We start from the raw sequence: 16721 nt of genomic DNA, 5'->3' as shown, positions 1-16721 counted from the left end.
CATGCTGAGTGGAATGATTATTCTGGGGAAACAAACGTCCCATCATCTAGTCAAAAGGTTAATTTATATATGGGAAACAGAGTTCATAAAGCCTTTTTTAAAACATGTGTTTAGGTGTCAAACACAATAAAGGGATGGTTAGGCAGAGAATTTAGCAACTAATATACAAATGCTGGTGGGTTGACGGGCATGGGGGACCTGTCAGGTTCCCTTTAAGAACTATCTTTCGTATAAAGAAGAACAAGGAGTCTTGGAAGTGAGGGACAGAATAATTCTCACAAGGCTACATCCAAAGAAGATCTGTGGTTATTTCTCCGAGATGATTGCAACAACCTCCCTGCCAAGTTTCTTAAAAAACTGTGTGCAAATATACCTAGAAAAATTGATGCTTTGATGCTGTTTGGAAGGCAAAAGATGGTCACACCAAGAATGGTCACACCACATATTAATTTGATTTAGATTTCTTTTTTGTTTCTTTACTTAGCATTTTCTGAATTGATAAAAATATGCTATTAAAATTCCTATGTTTGGAAACATTCTTTCTTTTAAGCATTTTTTCCACACCTACCTACCTTTTGCACATGAATGTAAATACTGTGAGGGAATTATTGGACACCTGAGTATTTCCAACAGAAAATTCCTAAATTCCTTCCTAGATTTTCTCTATTCTGTTTGTTTCTATATACAAACACATTATGGATTTTATATGGTGTCCGATATTTTTAACTATAGGCATAAGAGAAATCTGCAGTCCTGCATGGAATATCCATTTCTTTATACGTACATATAGCTTTTTTTTTTTACTATTGTTTTGAGAATTCAGGAGGACAAGATGAACTGATGTAATGATGAATTCTCCCTCTTTAGCACAGTTCTTAGGGAAAACAAACCCAAAGATGAACCTGTCTATACATTTTCTGCTAAGAATGCTACAGGACAAAATGTCACGTACAGAATTGTTGCTGGTAATGACAACGGTTAGTATGATCTATCGATCTATCATTATTTTTATGCTATTACAAGTCAGTAATTTAGAATTTGTCTTACTTGTAGTTTGGTAATACAGTGGTCCCTCAAATCTAATGATTCATTCCAGGGTAACAGCTATAAGGTAAAACAATGTAACATAAGACTTGCCGTATATCAATATCTAGTAATTGGTTACAAAGTCACCAAAATGTCAACCAAAAATAAGTCATTCTAAAAATATTATCTAAAAAAAGTTTGTTATTATTTCTGACAATAATAATAATGAGAATGATGATGATGAAATGTGCTCATAACTAATAAAGATAGACTACATCCTTAGACCTTATGTATAAAAGGACTAAGTGTAATTTCAAATTGACCCATTTAAAATAAACAATTTCTATCATAAGAAGGCCTCTTTGAAAATTCTAATGCCATAGAGATATGTTAAAAAGTTAGTATTGGTGGAGGATCAGTCGAAAACTCTGCCAGTTACCAGGACAATGTGGCTTAGTTAGAACATAACTTCTGCCAGTATCGGGACAATGCAGCTTAGTCAGAGCATAACCTCTGCCAGTTATCGGGACAATGCAGTTTAGTCAGAGCATAACCTTGGCCAGTTATCGAGACAATGAGGCTTGGTCAAAGCATAACCTCTGCCAGTTATCAGGACAATGCGGCTTGGTCAGAGCATAACCTCTACCAGTTATCAGGACAAACTGGCTTGGTCAGAGCATAACCACTGTCAGTTATCAAGAGAATTTCGCTTGGTCAGAGCATGGTGACCTCTAAGCTCCCACTGACCTCTTTTTGTTCAATCTGGAAAGTTGATGTAAGCTGTAATCATAGGGTAAAGTTTTAATTCATTCATTTAATTTAAGTTAATCTAACCAACAGCTCCATATCATAGCCGGAGCTTTAACTATTTAAGATTAATAACATCCCTCTTGTTAACTCCAGAATATTCAAAATGCATATTTTTATATTGTACTTGTGCGCTAGTAAAGACCAAATAAATAAATGACAAAAGAGTTACTGCTGGCAAAAAAAATCACTAAAGTAGCCTGCTGATCTATAGCATTGTAGCTTTTATTATCTTTCATATTAGTTTTCTAGATTTTAATTTTATTTAAAAATCACACTATTAAAGGGGTTTTCACATGGTTAAATGTAACATTTCTTTACTAGATCATCCAAAAATTGCATTTATTCGTAAAAAATGTTTTTCTGCCTAGATATTGCTGCTGCAGAATTATTATATAGCACCGCCTGGTGTTTAAATTTTCTCGTACAATGCCCTTCCAATAAATACGATTTCTTGTAAGACGACTGTTCTAGTGTGCTTATTCTTATTGGCTGGCGTATATAATAGTAAGAATCCCTCTGCAGACCTTGTATAAGGAAATCCAGGGAGTGGGACTGAGCTACTGGGCATGTGTGTCCATTGGCAATGTACGTTCTGAGAAGGAATCTTAAAGACACTAAAGTTTGCCATAACTAGTATGTAACAGCAATATCTAATATAAAAAGTGTTTTTAAAAGTACTATATGGATTTCTATATACACAGTAGTAGCATGGACAGGATAGTTATGAGTGTTTACATATGTCGGAATACAGTGTTGTGTCTAAAAGGGCTTTACCTTATTCAATATCGGTCTGTGTAAATGTATCACCGTTGAGTCATTGAATGAGCACAAACTTGGTTTCGCAGCTGGTTACATCACTTATGCGGACCCTACAATCTCTGGCAGCGATTGTTGGGAGATAGGCTGCCGACAATATGCAAACTCTTTGTGAACAGCATGCGTGTAGTAATGACAATTCGGTTATATCGAACGCCAATCCATCTCTGTTTAATGTAATTTACAGGTCAGTTTTATTTGGATGAGAAAAGTGGAAAACTGTGGAGAACAGAAAAATTTTATGAAAATGTCCAGCCATCCTATAATATCACGGTAGAGGCAGATACGCCTCCTGATACCCAAGGTAAATAATAATAATAATCTTTCTAATATCGCAATAACGTATTCAGAGGTAACATCCAATATCGAAAAATATATTCTATTTGGTCTAAGGTCAGCTCAATTTATTATTCCATAAGTTAGTCAATATTTGCATTATGCATGAAAAAATGCTAAATAATTAAGTTCGGTAATTATGGCTACTAATCAGAAATGTACAGTTTTGATAGCGGATTTTCTCTCAAGCTTCGATATTAGGCTTATATTGGTAAATCAGAGGATGGATCAGCAGCCAGTTTTGTAATTATGATTGTTTTACTTACAAATGGACATCTTTACAAAAGTGACAACAGAAATAGAAGCCATATTATTCGTCATTTTTGTACTTAGCATCAGAGGAACTTTGTTAGAGAACATACCGATACAGTAACATTCGTTCTCAGTTTATTAAAAATTCATTGACTGGTAAAATATTTTAGAAGTTATCAACTATAATAGGTGATAATAAGCATTTTAATGTAGTTTACACTGAATATCGCATTTTATTTATTTACAAAGAAAAATTCTACTTCCATCCAGCTTTTCCAGATTCCTGGATGACAGGGTACACCGCCTCCTTGGTACCCACTCCAACTATGCCCCTACCTATTGCCATTCATTACACTTCATGCAGTCCAAATAAGTGTTTGCCAGCAATGGAGACTTAACAAAAAACTGATGAAAATAAATATAGCAATACTTCCCATATCATCCAATCAACATTTTCTAAGCCCATTATATTATGATATTATGGGGGTTTGCAGTCTGTGATTACGGGTAATGCTCCGCTATATTTTTTAAAATTTTGCATGTAAAGTATTCTGTACATTTTGTCCACAGGCCCACTGCCTCCTAATATGGCTCAATTACAAATTATTGTACCTGACATCAAAGAGGGTCCAGTGTTTGAGAAAAACATATATACCGCTACAATAATGAATACTGTGCCACCCGGATTCCCAGTTATTAAAGTCACGGTATGATACTCCGTATTGCTGTTTGTATTTTGTGGGTAGAATTGTTACTGCTGACACATGTGGGTATAGGCGGCCGATCTGCAAGTCACAACCGTTCTCCCTTGGTAAAGTCACAAGACAGTTTATACACATACCTTTTCTCAAGTATTTGTGAAATGTAAAGGAAATGATGCATGGTTTTCTAATTATTTCAAAGATATGAATCTGAAAATTGTGATGTGCATTTGTATTCAGCCCCCCGGTAATCTAATACCCCAAAATAAAATCCTCAGTGACCAATTGCCTCCAGATGTCACATAATTTGTACATTGAGTCCACCTTTGTGTAATTTGTTCTCAATATAACTACAGCTGTTCTGTGAAGGCCTCAGAGGTTTGTTTGAGAACATTAGAGATCAAACAGCGTTATGAAATCCAAGGAACATACCAGACAGGTCAGGGATAAAGTTGTGGAGAAGAGTAAAGCAGGGTTAGGTTAGACAAAATAGTCCAAGCTCTGAACATCTCACAGGTCACTGTTCAGTCCATCATCCAAAAATGGAAGGAGTGTGACAACTGCAGACCTACCAAGACACAGTTGTCCACCGAAATGGACATCCCAAGCAATTAGAGTACTAATTAGAGAAGCAGCTGATATGTCCATGGTCATTCTGGATGAGCTTCAGAGATCCACAGCTCAGGTAGGAGAATCTGCCCAGAAGAAAACTGTTAGTCATATACTCCACAAATCTGGGCTTTATGGAAAAATGTCAAGAAGAAAGATATTTTTGAAAACAAGTCACAAGAAGTCCCGTTTGCAGTTTGCAAAAAGCCATGTGGGGAAAGAGCTAGCATGTGAAAGAAGGTGCCCTGGTCAGATGAGACCAAAGTAGAACTTTTTGGGATACATGCAAAATGCTATGTGTAATGGAACAATAATACAGCACATCAACCTGAAAGCACCAACTCCACCATCAAACATGGTGGTGGCAGCATCATGCTCTGGGAATGTTTTTCTTCAGCAGGGACAGGGAAGCTGGTCAGAGTTGGGAAGATGGATAGCGCTAAATACAGGGAAATGTGGAGGTTAACCTGCTAGAGTTCCAAAAAACTTGAGATTGGGGATTCACCTTCCAGCAGGATAATGACCCTAAATATACTGCCAGAACTACAATGAAATGATTTAGATCAAAACATATTCAGGTGTATGAATGCCCCAGTCACAGTCCAGACCTAAATCCCATTGAGAATCTGTGGCAAGACTTGAAAATTTCTGTTCACAGATGCCTCATCCAATCTCACTGAGCTAGAGCTAGTCTGCAAAGAAGAATGGGAAAAATATTAGCCTCTAAATGTGCAAAGGTAATAGAGACAGACCCCAAAAGACTTGCAGTAGTAATTGCAAGGAAAGGTGGTCCTACAAAGTATTGAATCAGAGGGGCTGATACAAATACAAGTCACAATTTTCAGATTTATATTTTTAACAATCCACTCAACCTTACTCATCATGTCTCCAGGTCACACTTGGCTGCTTCCCAAGTTATTCTCCTTTGTGGCAGCCACAGCAAACACCATCACTGTCAGACGATTAGGCAACACCTCAATTTGGCCTGTGGCAGCTGCTTTCCTTAGCTTCATAGCGATACACCAAAACTTTGTTGGATTGGCTGGCATGGTTGGATTTACAGTGGTATACATAAACCTTGGTGGTCTACAGTTATCTGGTTAAAAAGAGAGATTGCTGTCAAAACAGCAATACAGCACCCTATATGTCCCTACAGATTTCCCTCAGTGTTCTAGATCACTCTGTAACATGTCCTCCTCAACGCATGGAATCCTATTGACCACCATGTATCACTAGAGACCAACATTCTCTTCTTATTTGCAAAGACCACTGGCCAATCCAAGTGCAAAATGGGAACATAAGACTACGTTCACATGTCAGATTTTTATATATGCAAAACAGGTCCAAGTGTCATCAGTGTCTTTCATTGATTTTCTTGATTTGTTTTTTGTTTGTGTTTTTACTGTTTAGGTAGTACCCTCTAATGTATAATAATCTATCAATTTCACTATTCTAAGAATATTTTATACAAAAAAAAATATATTGTGACAGACTCAAGGTTTTGATCATTTTGTTTTTTTGAAGGCCAAAAGTAGAGATTCTTTGTTAAAGCCAACACTCATCTACAGCTTGGTGGATCAGTCAGGGAAAGAGTTTGATATTGATAACAACACAGGACAGATTGTAGCTGCCAATGTGGCTGGAAAAACTGGAACTTTTCACTTTGAAGCCCAGGTTACTGACAAAAATGGACTCTCTGCCCAAGCTGAGGTTCAGGTATGTAACAGCGGTCATAGTTTTAAGTTAATATTTCACCAGGCGTTTGCAACCCTATCTGTGAGCACTGTGATGTTGGGGCAGAGACCCTGATTCCAGCTATATATCACTTACTGGGCTGCTTGCTGCAGTTTTGATAAAACGTGATTTTATCTGCTGCAGATCTACCAGTTATCTGAATACTGAGTTTTGTATAATCCCGACCACGCCAATGATTGGCCGCTTTCTGTGTACACTGTGCATAGGCAGAACGCTGCCAATCAGTGGAGAGGGCGTGGCTATACAGAACTCATGAAAATGGATGACTAAATGGCAGCTGGTTTACTAGTCCTCTAGTGATAATCTCCTGCTGATAAAACAGTGATTTATCAAAACTATATCTACTTTACGATCTCTACAAATTTCTATATTATGCTGCTCTCAGGTGTCAAGAGTGTTGCTGCAAGAAAATTCATTAGCAATGACATGTGTCATAGCCTTACACTGGCTAGTTTCACATCATCGCTTAATCTTGTTTGGAGGCTCCATTGTTTTAACAGGATGAAAAAGTGCAGAATGCAATATTTTTTCTTATGTTAAAATGATGGACAAACTAACAAAAACCCAGAGGATTCCATTATAGTCTCTATGGTCCGTTCAGCTCTGTTTTTGTGCTTCTTGCACTACATGGACAAAAGTATAGGACACTCCTCTTAATCATTAAATTCAAGTTTTTCACTCAGTCCCATTGCCACAGGTGCATAAAATCCAGCCCCTCGCCATGCAATCTGCCTTTACTAACATTTGTGATAGAATGGCTCATTTTAAATAACTCACCAAATTCAAGTGTTCTATTTTATTAGTATGCCAGTGTAATGCAGGTGCCGGAATGCAAACACAGAACACAAGGCGAGGACAGTCAGAGATGACAGTTTATATATAGATATAACAGGTATTCTAAACAAGGGAATGGCAACAGGGGTAATGAACGGTAATTTGAAATATTAATGAAATGCGAAGTCTCTCAAGGTAGTGTGGTGCACCCAATCTTGGGAGTCACCACGTCAGTCCTTTAACTCTGTATATGGCCCTAGCGGGGGTCACCGGTTATTCCCGCTAGGCCGAAAGTCTTTTCCGGACAAAGTCAATTAAATCACGTTTAGCTTCTTCCGCCCCAACCGTTCCCTTCCCAACCTGAGTACCTAAACCCAACTGGCCCCGGTACCGTGAGTGAACAGCAGAAGTGACGGCCCTGTTCACAGATGCAGCTCCTCTGCTTTCACTGGCATGACTTTTCTGGCGCAGCCATCTCCCAACTCCTCTCTTCCTGGCCATTGGAGGCAGTCTCTCAAGTCGTGGATAGGGGGGTCCAGACCTCGCCTGTCGGTGGGCGACGTCAGGTTCCACGAACTCACTCAGCACCGCAAGCAGGTTCTGACTCTCCTCAGTAGGCACAGCAATCGAGGCACATCTGTGAGGGATCCGGAGCTCATCCACCGGTGTCTGGCTGTGGCACCTCACAGGCCCCTGGCTTAGGCCTGCCACGCGGAGCTTTTCAGCACGTAGGGAGCACGTCTGCTCCTCTCTGCTGCTTGGTGCCAAAACCAGCTCAGGCTTGGCACTGGCCTCTTATACCCAGGAACTCCTTCCTGGAAGTCACTTGACTGTGCCTGACCAGCAGATGGCAATCTCTCTCCATCTTTGAAATATCCTGTAAGAATTCTCTTAAAGGCTCTCTTGCCTCTACTACACTAGTTTGAGAGATTTCTTTCCTCTTAAATATTCCCATGATCAACTGTGAGTGGTATTTTTTAAAATGAGAAGCATTTTAGAACAAAAGGAACTCAGCCAGAAAGTAGCAGGCCATGTAAACTGAAGAAACAGGGTCACCAAGTGCGGAGTACCGTGAAAAACAGACTATTATTTCTAATACTCAAGGATTACATAACCATTATTATTTATTATTATAGCGCCATTTATTCCATGACGCTTTATATGTGAAAAGGGGTATACTTAATAAAAAACAGGTACAATAATCTTTGAACAATAGAAGTCACCAACTGGTACAAGAGGAGAGAGGACCCTGCCCATGAGGGCTCACAGTCTACTACAGGGTCTGAACCACAGGACTGGCGCTTAGAAAATGGGGTGCCAATATTTAAAAAGGAGTAAAAAACTAAGCATGGTAATTATAGGCTGGTAAGTTTAGCCTCTACCTTGGACAAAGTCTTTGAGGGTTTTCTAAGAAATGCTATCCTGCATTCAGTTCTGATGAAGGTCTAACTGAGACCGAAAATGTTTAAACATTTGGTGAATGCATAAAAAAACTGAACTTTTTTTCACATTACCTTGAGTGCCAAGTTACTTTCTCTTTATGATGGATGGGCTGGATGCCCTACTTGTGCACCAAGAACAGTGATCACATGAATGCCGTATATAATCTGATATGAACCCCATCCCTGTTACCCCACTCGCCACCGCTACATGGCAGTGGGAAGAGCGGAGGCTAAGCACCAGATTTGGCACATCTTATGGATGCACCATTTGTGGGACTGCAGAGGGGTGATATTATTAGCCGCGGAGGGGGCTAGTATCCATGGCCCCTTCCCTGGCTATTAATATCAGCCCGCAGCTGCCTGTTTAGCCTTGTCTGCTTAGATTTTATAGGGGGACCCTACATCATTTTTTTTCTGTGGACCCCTTTTAATCTTGCCAGTAAAGGCTAAGAAAACAGCTGTGAGCTGTTATTAATAGCCAGGGAACATTTTTGGCTAATGTTCCCTTCCCCGGCTACTAATATCAGCTCCAGCGGTCGGCTTTCCCTCTGCTGGTTATGAAAATGACGTGGGAGCCCATCCCATTTATTTTTTAGCCTCTGTGCCCACGATGCGGACGTAGCAGCGCTTTGGATGCAGCATATTTTTGCTGCATCCAAAACGTTGCATTCTATTGAATGCAGGTAAATCCACATGTGTTCTCTGAACCATGCGGATTTACCGCATTTAATATAGTCTCCACTGCAGATTTTGACTGATTGAAGTGTCATTGCATGCGGTGAATCCGCAAGTATTGACAACAAAAGCATTAGAACACAGCGTTTTAGACGCAGCTAAAACACGCTGTGTCCAAAGCGCTGCTGGTTGCTGATCGTGGGAACGTAGCGGCTAACAAAACAGCTGTGAGCTGTTATTAATAGCTAGGGAACATGTTTGCCTAATGGCACCTTCCTAGGCTAGAAATAGCTGCTCTCAACTGCCCCAGAAATTACTTGAATGGAAATGCTAATGAAGATTGGGTTTATGGTATTAGCTGACAACTAGCCCTTTTGTTTGGTGATGACAAGGTGTCAATCAGACTCTTTTGTTACCAAACCTAATTAAAGTAAAGTAAAGAGTTAAATAAACACACACAGAGTAAACACTTTATTTGTAATACAACAGACTCATTTTTTAATCATTTAAATTAACCAATATACTCATCCCAGGTCTGACGGTAATCGAAGGGTTTAAGTGATGTCTCATGTTTCTTTTTTCAAATATCTTTATTTAGGTCCAAAAAGCATTCATTGATGTACAAAAACACATAAAAAAACGCATTAAAAACGCGTAAAAAAAAGTTTCAAAATCACGGCAAAACGCACATTTTTTTTTCTGCAGTGTTTTTCCTGCAAAGAGATGCAGAAACGCTGCAGAAATTTCTGCATTCAAATCCTGAACGTGCGCACGTAGTCTTAGAGAGATCTTATTACAAAGTAAAAATGTATCAATGGACAGTACTGAAATATTTCTAATGATCTTTTTACACCTAGGCCAGCATCAAATAAAAGGGGGTAACATCTTTGTCTAGAGGAAAGAAGTTTTAATAATCTTTGCAGACAGTGATTCTTTAATGTTCGAGCAGTGAGACTATTGAACTCTTTGCCTCATTATATAGCAATGATTGATTCAATCAAAAAGTTCAAGAAGGGTCTGGATGCCTTACTTGAAAAATACGGTATTACAGGTTATAAGTACTAGATTCTGTGGTGGGACGTTGATCCAGTGGAACTACTCTGATTGCCATATGTGGAGTCGGGAAAAATATTTCCCCTAATATGGGGCAATTAGCCTTTGCTTTATGGGGTCTTTGCTTTCCTCTGGATCAACATGCTGGTTATAGGTTAAACTCTATGGACTTTTTCTAACTGTGTATTTATTGAAGTTTTTCACAAATATAGAAATAAAATATTGTTGATTGATTACAATGTTCTTATTAAAATAACATCAATAAGCTCAAAACTTGAGCTAAGTAACTCGATAATGGTATAAAAAATGATTATAGTCAAACAATTGGTGAAATGATAAATCAGGACAAAGCAAGACAAGACACAAACAGGGGGGCGTAATATGGGATAAAGATCCTTTGACCATAGACCTTAACATTCTTAACTACAATATCCATAATTGCCATAAAATTGTATGAGTCAATATGTAGTCAACTATTTATAGGTCAAGTTCCACCCAATAGTAGTATCACAGTGATCAAATGTCATGAAAGGTATCAACTCTGTTTTGAAGCAAGGCTGTAAGTATTCCATGTTCCTGAAATCTTTAATGCATGAATATAGGTCCGTCAGTGACGGCACTTGAGTTCTTTTCCAATTTTTTTGCTATTAAAAATTTTGCAGCTGTCAGAAAGTGAAGAAGCAGCCTAGCTTTCCCTAAAAGAAATGGTGGGACATTGAGGAGGAAATATTGAAGATTAAATGGAATCCGTGCATAGGCGGATTATAATGAGGGCAATCTGGGCTACCGCCCGGGGCCCCAGGCTCCAGGGGGCCCATGGCCAGATTGCCCTCATTATATTGTTTTTGGCAGAGGCAGGTGGAACCCACTGTACCCTTACAGTGGCTGGTCACATCACAGGGAGGCAGACTCGCCCCCTGCACGCTGTGTGCTGTGTCTCCAGAGCTGATGTCACACAGTGGCGCCTGGAGCTCATCATCCTGCCGGAGAGGAGCTTGTGCATCAAAACTAGTGGATGGTGGTGAATACGAGGTCTGGGCAGGATGTCTGGAGTGAGGAGGGGGCTGAAGGATGCTGCTCCCCTCCTGATGTGTGCACACAGGATTCCATACTGTCAGGCCAGCAGCCGCTCTGCTGGGACTCAGTGTGAGTTATTGCAGGACTCTGACCTTTGATGTAGATCAGGTCACACTGTTAGTGCCAAGTCATCAGCCCCAACGTCACCAGATCTGCAGGAAAATTCAGAGTCCTGCAATAAATCACACTGAGCCCCAGCAGAGACCACAGACATCGCATACAGCATCCTGCACTGACTGATCAACCCTGAACCTGCAGGACATCACATACTATACTGCTCCATATATGATATGTGAGCTCCTGTAGGCAGGTGTGATCAGTACAGTGTATATCCCTGTACAAAAAATGTCATATCCAGTATACAGATTACTGTATGGTAGACTGTGGTACAGACATCTGATGGGATATAACAATGCGTATAGTATATAACATCTGATGTCTGTACCACAGTATATCGTACTAGCTATTGAATTCGTTCTACGCCCGGGTGGTGAGCTTTTTATTGGTATATGCTCCCCCATCCTTGCCCCTATCCTGGTATATGCTTTCCCATCCTGGTTCCCCATCATGGTATTTGCTCCCCAGTCCTGGTATATATTCCCCCCAGTCCTGGTATATGCTCCCCCATCCTAGTATATGCTCCCCCCCATACTGGTCGCCCATCCTGGTATATGCTCCCCCATCCTGGTCCATGCTTCCCCCCCATCCTGGTATATTCTACCCCATCCTGGTCCATGCTTCCCCCCCGTCCTAGTATATACTCCCCCATCCAGGTCCATGCTTCCATCCCATCCTGGTCCCCCATCCTTGTATATGCTCCCCCATCCTGGTATATGCTCCCCCATTCTGGTCCCCCATCCTAGTGTATGCTCCCCCATCATGGTCCATGCTTTCCCCCATCATTGTATATGCTCCCCCATCCTGCTCCACCATCTTAGCTTATGCTCCCCCATCCTGGTCCATGCTCTCCCCCCCATCCTGGTATATGCTCCCCAGTCCTGGTCCCCTATCCTGGTATATGCTCCCCCATCCTGGTTCCCTCTCCTGGTATATGCTTCCCCCCCATCCTGAACCCCCTATCCTGGTATATGCTCCCCAATCCTGGTATATGCTTCCCAGTCCTGGTCCCCCATTCTGTTAGGTGCTCCCCCATCCATAAATAAATGTAAAAAAAAAACACTCCTACTTGCCTTTCCACTGTCCACTGCAGCGCATCGCCTGTGTTTTTTTACTAAAATGGCGCCGGAATTATCGCCCCCGCGCATAGCGCGATATCCGGTTTTATTTTAATGAATACAAATGTGCAGAGTGTATTCAACAAAATGGCGACAGAGTACGTGCGTGCGCATATCATGCAGTCCATTTTGTTGAAGACACTATGCATGTTTGTCTTCACTGAAATGGCGCCGGAAATTGCGCTATGCGCAGGCACCGATTCCGCCACACTACTCCCCCGGTCTCTCCAGAGATGACAGGACGGAACATGTATGTGTTTATGGTGCCTTCGCATACTGCGATCTCCGGCGCCACACTCCTCATCCCTGTCTGGGATATGGATGTCACTTTCTGTCTGCAGCCAGACCACGCAGGCTCATTGCGCTTGCGCAGTCTATAAAAGCTTCTGACAGAAGGACACATCCCTGATTATACTATAGATACCAGTCATGTATTGTCATATAGACTGTACAGGGCCATACCTAGGGAAATCAGGGGGGGCATGTGACCTGGGTACAGCCGTCAGGGGGGTGCCTTCGGGCCACCTCATGCGGTGGTCAGAGGTGTCTCCCAGGCAGCTGCATTTTACATTCGATCATTCTCTGAGCTGGCTGTGGAACCGACAGTCGATCAGAGAAAGGAGCTATGTACGGGCTCATATGGTATATAGGGAGCTATGTGGGGGCTCATACTGTATATAGGGAGCTATGTGCAGGCTCATATTGTATGTAGGGAGCTATGCGGGGGTTCATACTGTATATAGGGAGCTGTGCGGGGGTTCATATTGTATGTAGGGAGCTATTCAGGGGCTAATATTGTATATAGGGATCTATGTGGGGGCTCATACTGTATATAGGGAGCTATGTGGGGGCTCATACTGTATCTATGTGGCTATGTGGGGGCTCATACTGTATCTAGGGGCTATGTGGGGGCTCATACTGTATCTAGGAGGCTACATGGTGGCTCATACTGTATCTAGGGGCTATGTGGGGTCTCATACTGTATCTAGGGAGCTATGTGGGGGCTCATACTGTATGTAGGGGGCTATGTGGGGGCTCATACTGTATGTAGGCGGCTATGTGCAGGCTCATACTGTATGTAGGGAGCTATGCGGGGGCTCATACTGTATATAGGGAAATGTGCGGGGGCTTATATTGTATGTAGGGAGCTATTCGGGGGCTCATATTGAATATAGGGAGCTATGTGGGGGCTCATACTGTATCTAGGTGGCTATGCGGGGGCTCATACTGTATCTAGGAGGCTATGTGGGGGCTCATACTGTATCTAGGGGCTATGTGGGGGTTCCTACTGTATCTAGGGGCTATGTGGGGGCTCCTACTGTATCTAGGGGCTATGTGGGGGCTCCTACTGTATCTAGGGGCTATGTGGGGGCTCCTACTGTATCTAGGGGCTATGTGGGGTCTCATGCTGTATCTAGGGGCTATGTGGGGGCTCCTACTGTATCTAGGGACTATGTGGGGGCTCCTACTGTATCTACGGGCTATGTGGGGGCTCATACTGTATCTAGGGGCTATGTGGGGGCTCATACTGTATGTAGGGGGCTATGTAGGGGCTCATATTGTATGTAGGGGCTATGTGGGGGCTCATACTGTATGTAGGGGCTATGCAGGGGCTCATACTGTATGTAGGGGCTCATACTGTATCTAGGGAGCTATGTAGGGGCTCATACTGTATATAGGGGATGTCGGCATACTTAATTCTGCTCAATATTAAGTCATACAATTAATATAATTTTTTCATTATTTTGTTAATATTACTAATATTGAGCAGAATTAATTTCAGCCTATTGGTGCGGCTTCCATAACAGACATGGTCTCTCATGTGGCCCCTCAAGAAAATTAATCTCCCACCCCTGCTCTATTTATATTCAGGGCTATATTATGTATAGGGCTGTACATAATGGAAAAAAATTTCCGTAATTTTCCGTCTACAGATGTCACCAAACATCTGTGTGTTACTCACATGACCAATCACAGGATCTATCAAAGGGGATCATGCGACATGTCACGTGATACATCGGGTACCGGGGGGGGCCCACGCCTTCTAAACTGCCTGGGGCCCTGGCTACTCTTAATCTACCCCTGAATCCGTATATCTATTACCCAAAAAATACAGTTCTCTCACACCTCCAACACCCTATCAGAAGTATTTGGGTTAAATTTATGGAGGAGAGATGGGATATGGTACCAAAAAACAACAACTTGTATTGATTTTCCTTATATATTTCTCAAATGGCTGATTTGGCTGCCTTTTTACAGATTGATTGCTAAGTTTTACTGGTTAAAGAGAATCCTATTTTTGCATATACAAGAGTGTAGTGGGCACAATCGTAGTAAGGTTGGTTAGAAGTCTATATATGTCAAAGATTAAACCTTTAGTTGAAACCCCTGACCTACATAATTGCTTCAGATGCATAAGAGACAAAACTCTGAGAGAACTAAATAATGTTTGAATATCGTGCCTAAGTTGAAAATATTGATCCAAACATTAATTAAGTAATTTAAAATTAATTTACAATGTTCAGAAGGGTAGGAATTCCCTGAGCATTTTCTACTAATAGTTCTTGTAAAAGTTATAGTAAACCAAGACGTTTTAGACAATTGTATGCCTAGAGACTCTTTTCTGTTCCAGCATGACTTTGCCTAGTGGATAATGCAAGAAAGGAAAGTCCATAAAGACATTGTTGGGTGAGTTTGCTGTGAAGAACTTGACTGACCCACACAAAAATTGCGATTCCGGCCCTCTCTTCCAACATCAGTGTCTGACTTCACAAATGCTCTGGATAAATGGGCAAAAATTCCCACAGACAACCTTCAAAATGTTGTAGAAAACCTTTCCAGTAGAGTGGAAGCTGTTCTTGCAACAAAGGGGGATCAAACTAATATTAATGCCTGTGGTTTTAGAACTGGTTGCCATAAAAGCAAATGTCGGTGTAATGTTTAGGTGTCCCAATACTTTTGTCCATATAGTGTATGGCGGATCCTGCCTGTCTATTCAGAGTATTTGGAGCTATGTATCAGGAACACAGTGCACTGACTGCTTCTAAGGTCAGGATTAGAGATTTTTTGTTGCATCTGACATCTGACCCAATATCAGATTTATCCCCACGTTGCCTCTTACATGCTTTTGGAGAATTTGGGCATGCAAGTATATTAAAAAAAAAAATTCAAATTAATTATTAACAGAATTTGAAATCAATTTAAATGAGAAAAAAGATGCTAATGTTAGGTGTTCATTTTGGAGGTTAAGTGTGAATGCTTACTTTTACTACTTGATCAAAATGTGAAAGATTTATTTTGAATAAGAAAAAAAAAAAAAAAAAAAAAAATATATATATATATATATATATATATATATATATATATATTGACTTTATAGAGCAGCTGTCACAATGTTACATAAAATATACCAAGAAACAGAATTCACTAATATAGTAATAGAAGTGAATTGAAAATACAACAGAGCTTCTGCAAGAAATGTAAAAATCCAGCAGTTGCCCTGAAAGTCTGTCAGCTGAACGCAGGCTGCATTTACAGAAGCTGCCTGGTGGTTTATATAATACACAGTTGAACCCCAAATATTTTCTTTTATCTTTGTTCTCCAGATTCAAGTGAAATCACCATCGTCTTCAAGTCACTTTGTGGAGATTAAAATAAATCAGACCATAGATGAGGTCAAGCTGAATATTCCAATAATCCACAGGTACCGCTGTCCTGGTGAATTCCATCAACTGTAATACAGTTGCCAAATTACAGCATGTCAGTTGCATCTTCACAAGTCTCATATTGAATCCACAGCCAACTTTTCAGGAGTTTTCTTATAAATGTTGCAGCGTTTCAGACTAACACATACACATCTGCAATAATGCAGACTGTCTGATTCATGCCCAAGGTTCAGGCAGAAAGAATCTCTGAATCTTTAAGATACACTTAGCCAAGCTGACAGTCAGTGAGAAAAACATTTGTAAGAAGTCTTGTTCCCAATTATCGACCCCTGGAAGATCACCCAACAAATGACCAAAAGGCTTGTTTGTCAGGTGATTGGATCACTTATGCCTTCATTAATACCATTGTTATTGTCAGCACATCAATCCATGTAAACAGGGGACCTGGTGCCAATAACATGATGCTATAGAAGAACGATCATTCTATTCCTATCA

General features: G+C 40.9%; 1 protein-coding gene across 50 annotated transcripts in view; it reads left to right on the top strand.

Moving 5' to 3' along the window:
- LOC141257608 (protocadherin Fat 4-like) overlaps positions 1 to 16721 on the top strand; it is a 468540-nt gene that overhangs the window by 246343 nt on the left and 205476 nt on the right. For all 50 annotated transcript variants that reach the window (XM_073672347.1, XM_073672333.1, XM_073672313.1 and 47 more), the window contains 5 exons: positions 868 to 977; positions 2840 to 2956; positions 3811 to 3947; positions 6075 to 6266; positions 16167 to 16264. In XM_073672347.1, the coding sequence (XP_073528448.1) occupies positions 868 to 977; positions 2840 to 2956; positions 3811 to 3947; positions 6075 to 6266; positions 16167 to 16264 (654 nt within the window). The remainder of the gene's footprint in view (positions 1 to 867; positions 978 to 2839; positions 2957 to 3810; positions 3948 to 6074; positions 6267 to 16166; positions 16265 to 16721) is intronic.

This window comes from Phyllobates terribilis, unplaced genomic scaffold, assembly GCF_046119375.1.
Source record: "Phyllobates terribilis strain yellow unplaced genomic scaffold, ASM4611937v1 Scaffold_3__8_contigs__length_932513732, whole genome shotgun sequence".
Lineage (NCBI taxonomy): Eukaryota > Metazoa > Chordata > Amphibia > Anura > Dendrobatidae > Phyllobates > Phyllobates terribilis.
Note: the sequence above shows the minus strand (reverse complement) of the source record. Positions and strands in the feature narration are given on the sequence as shown.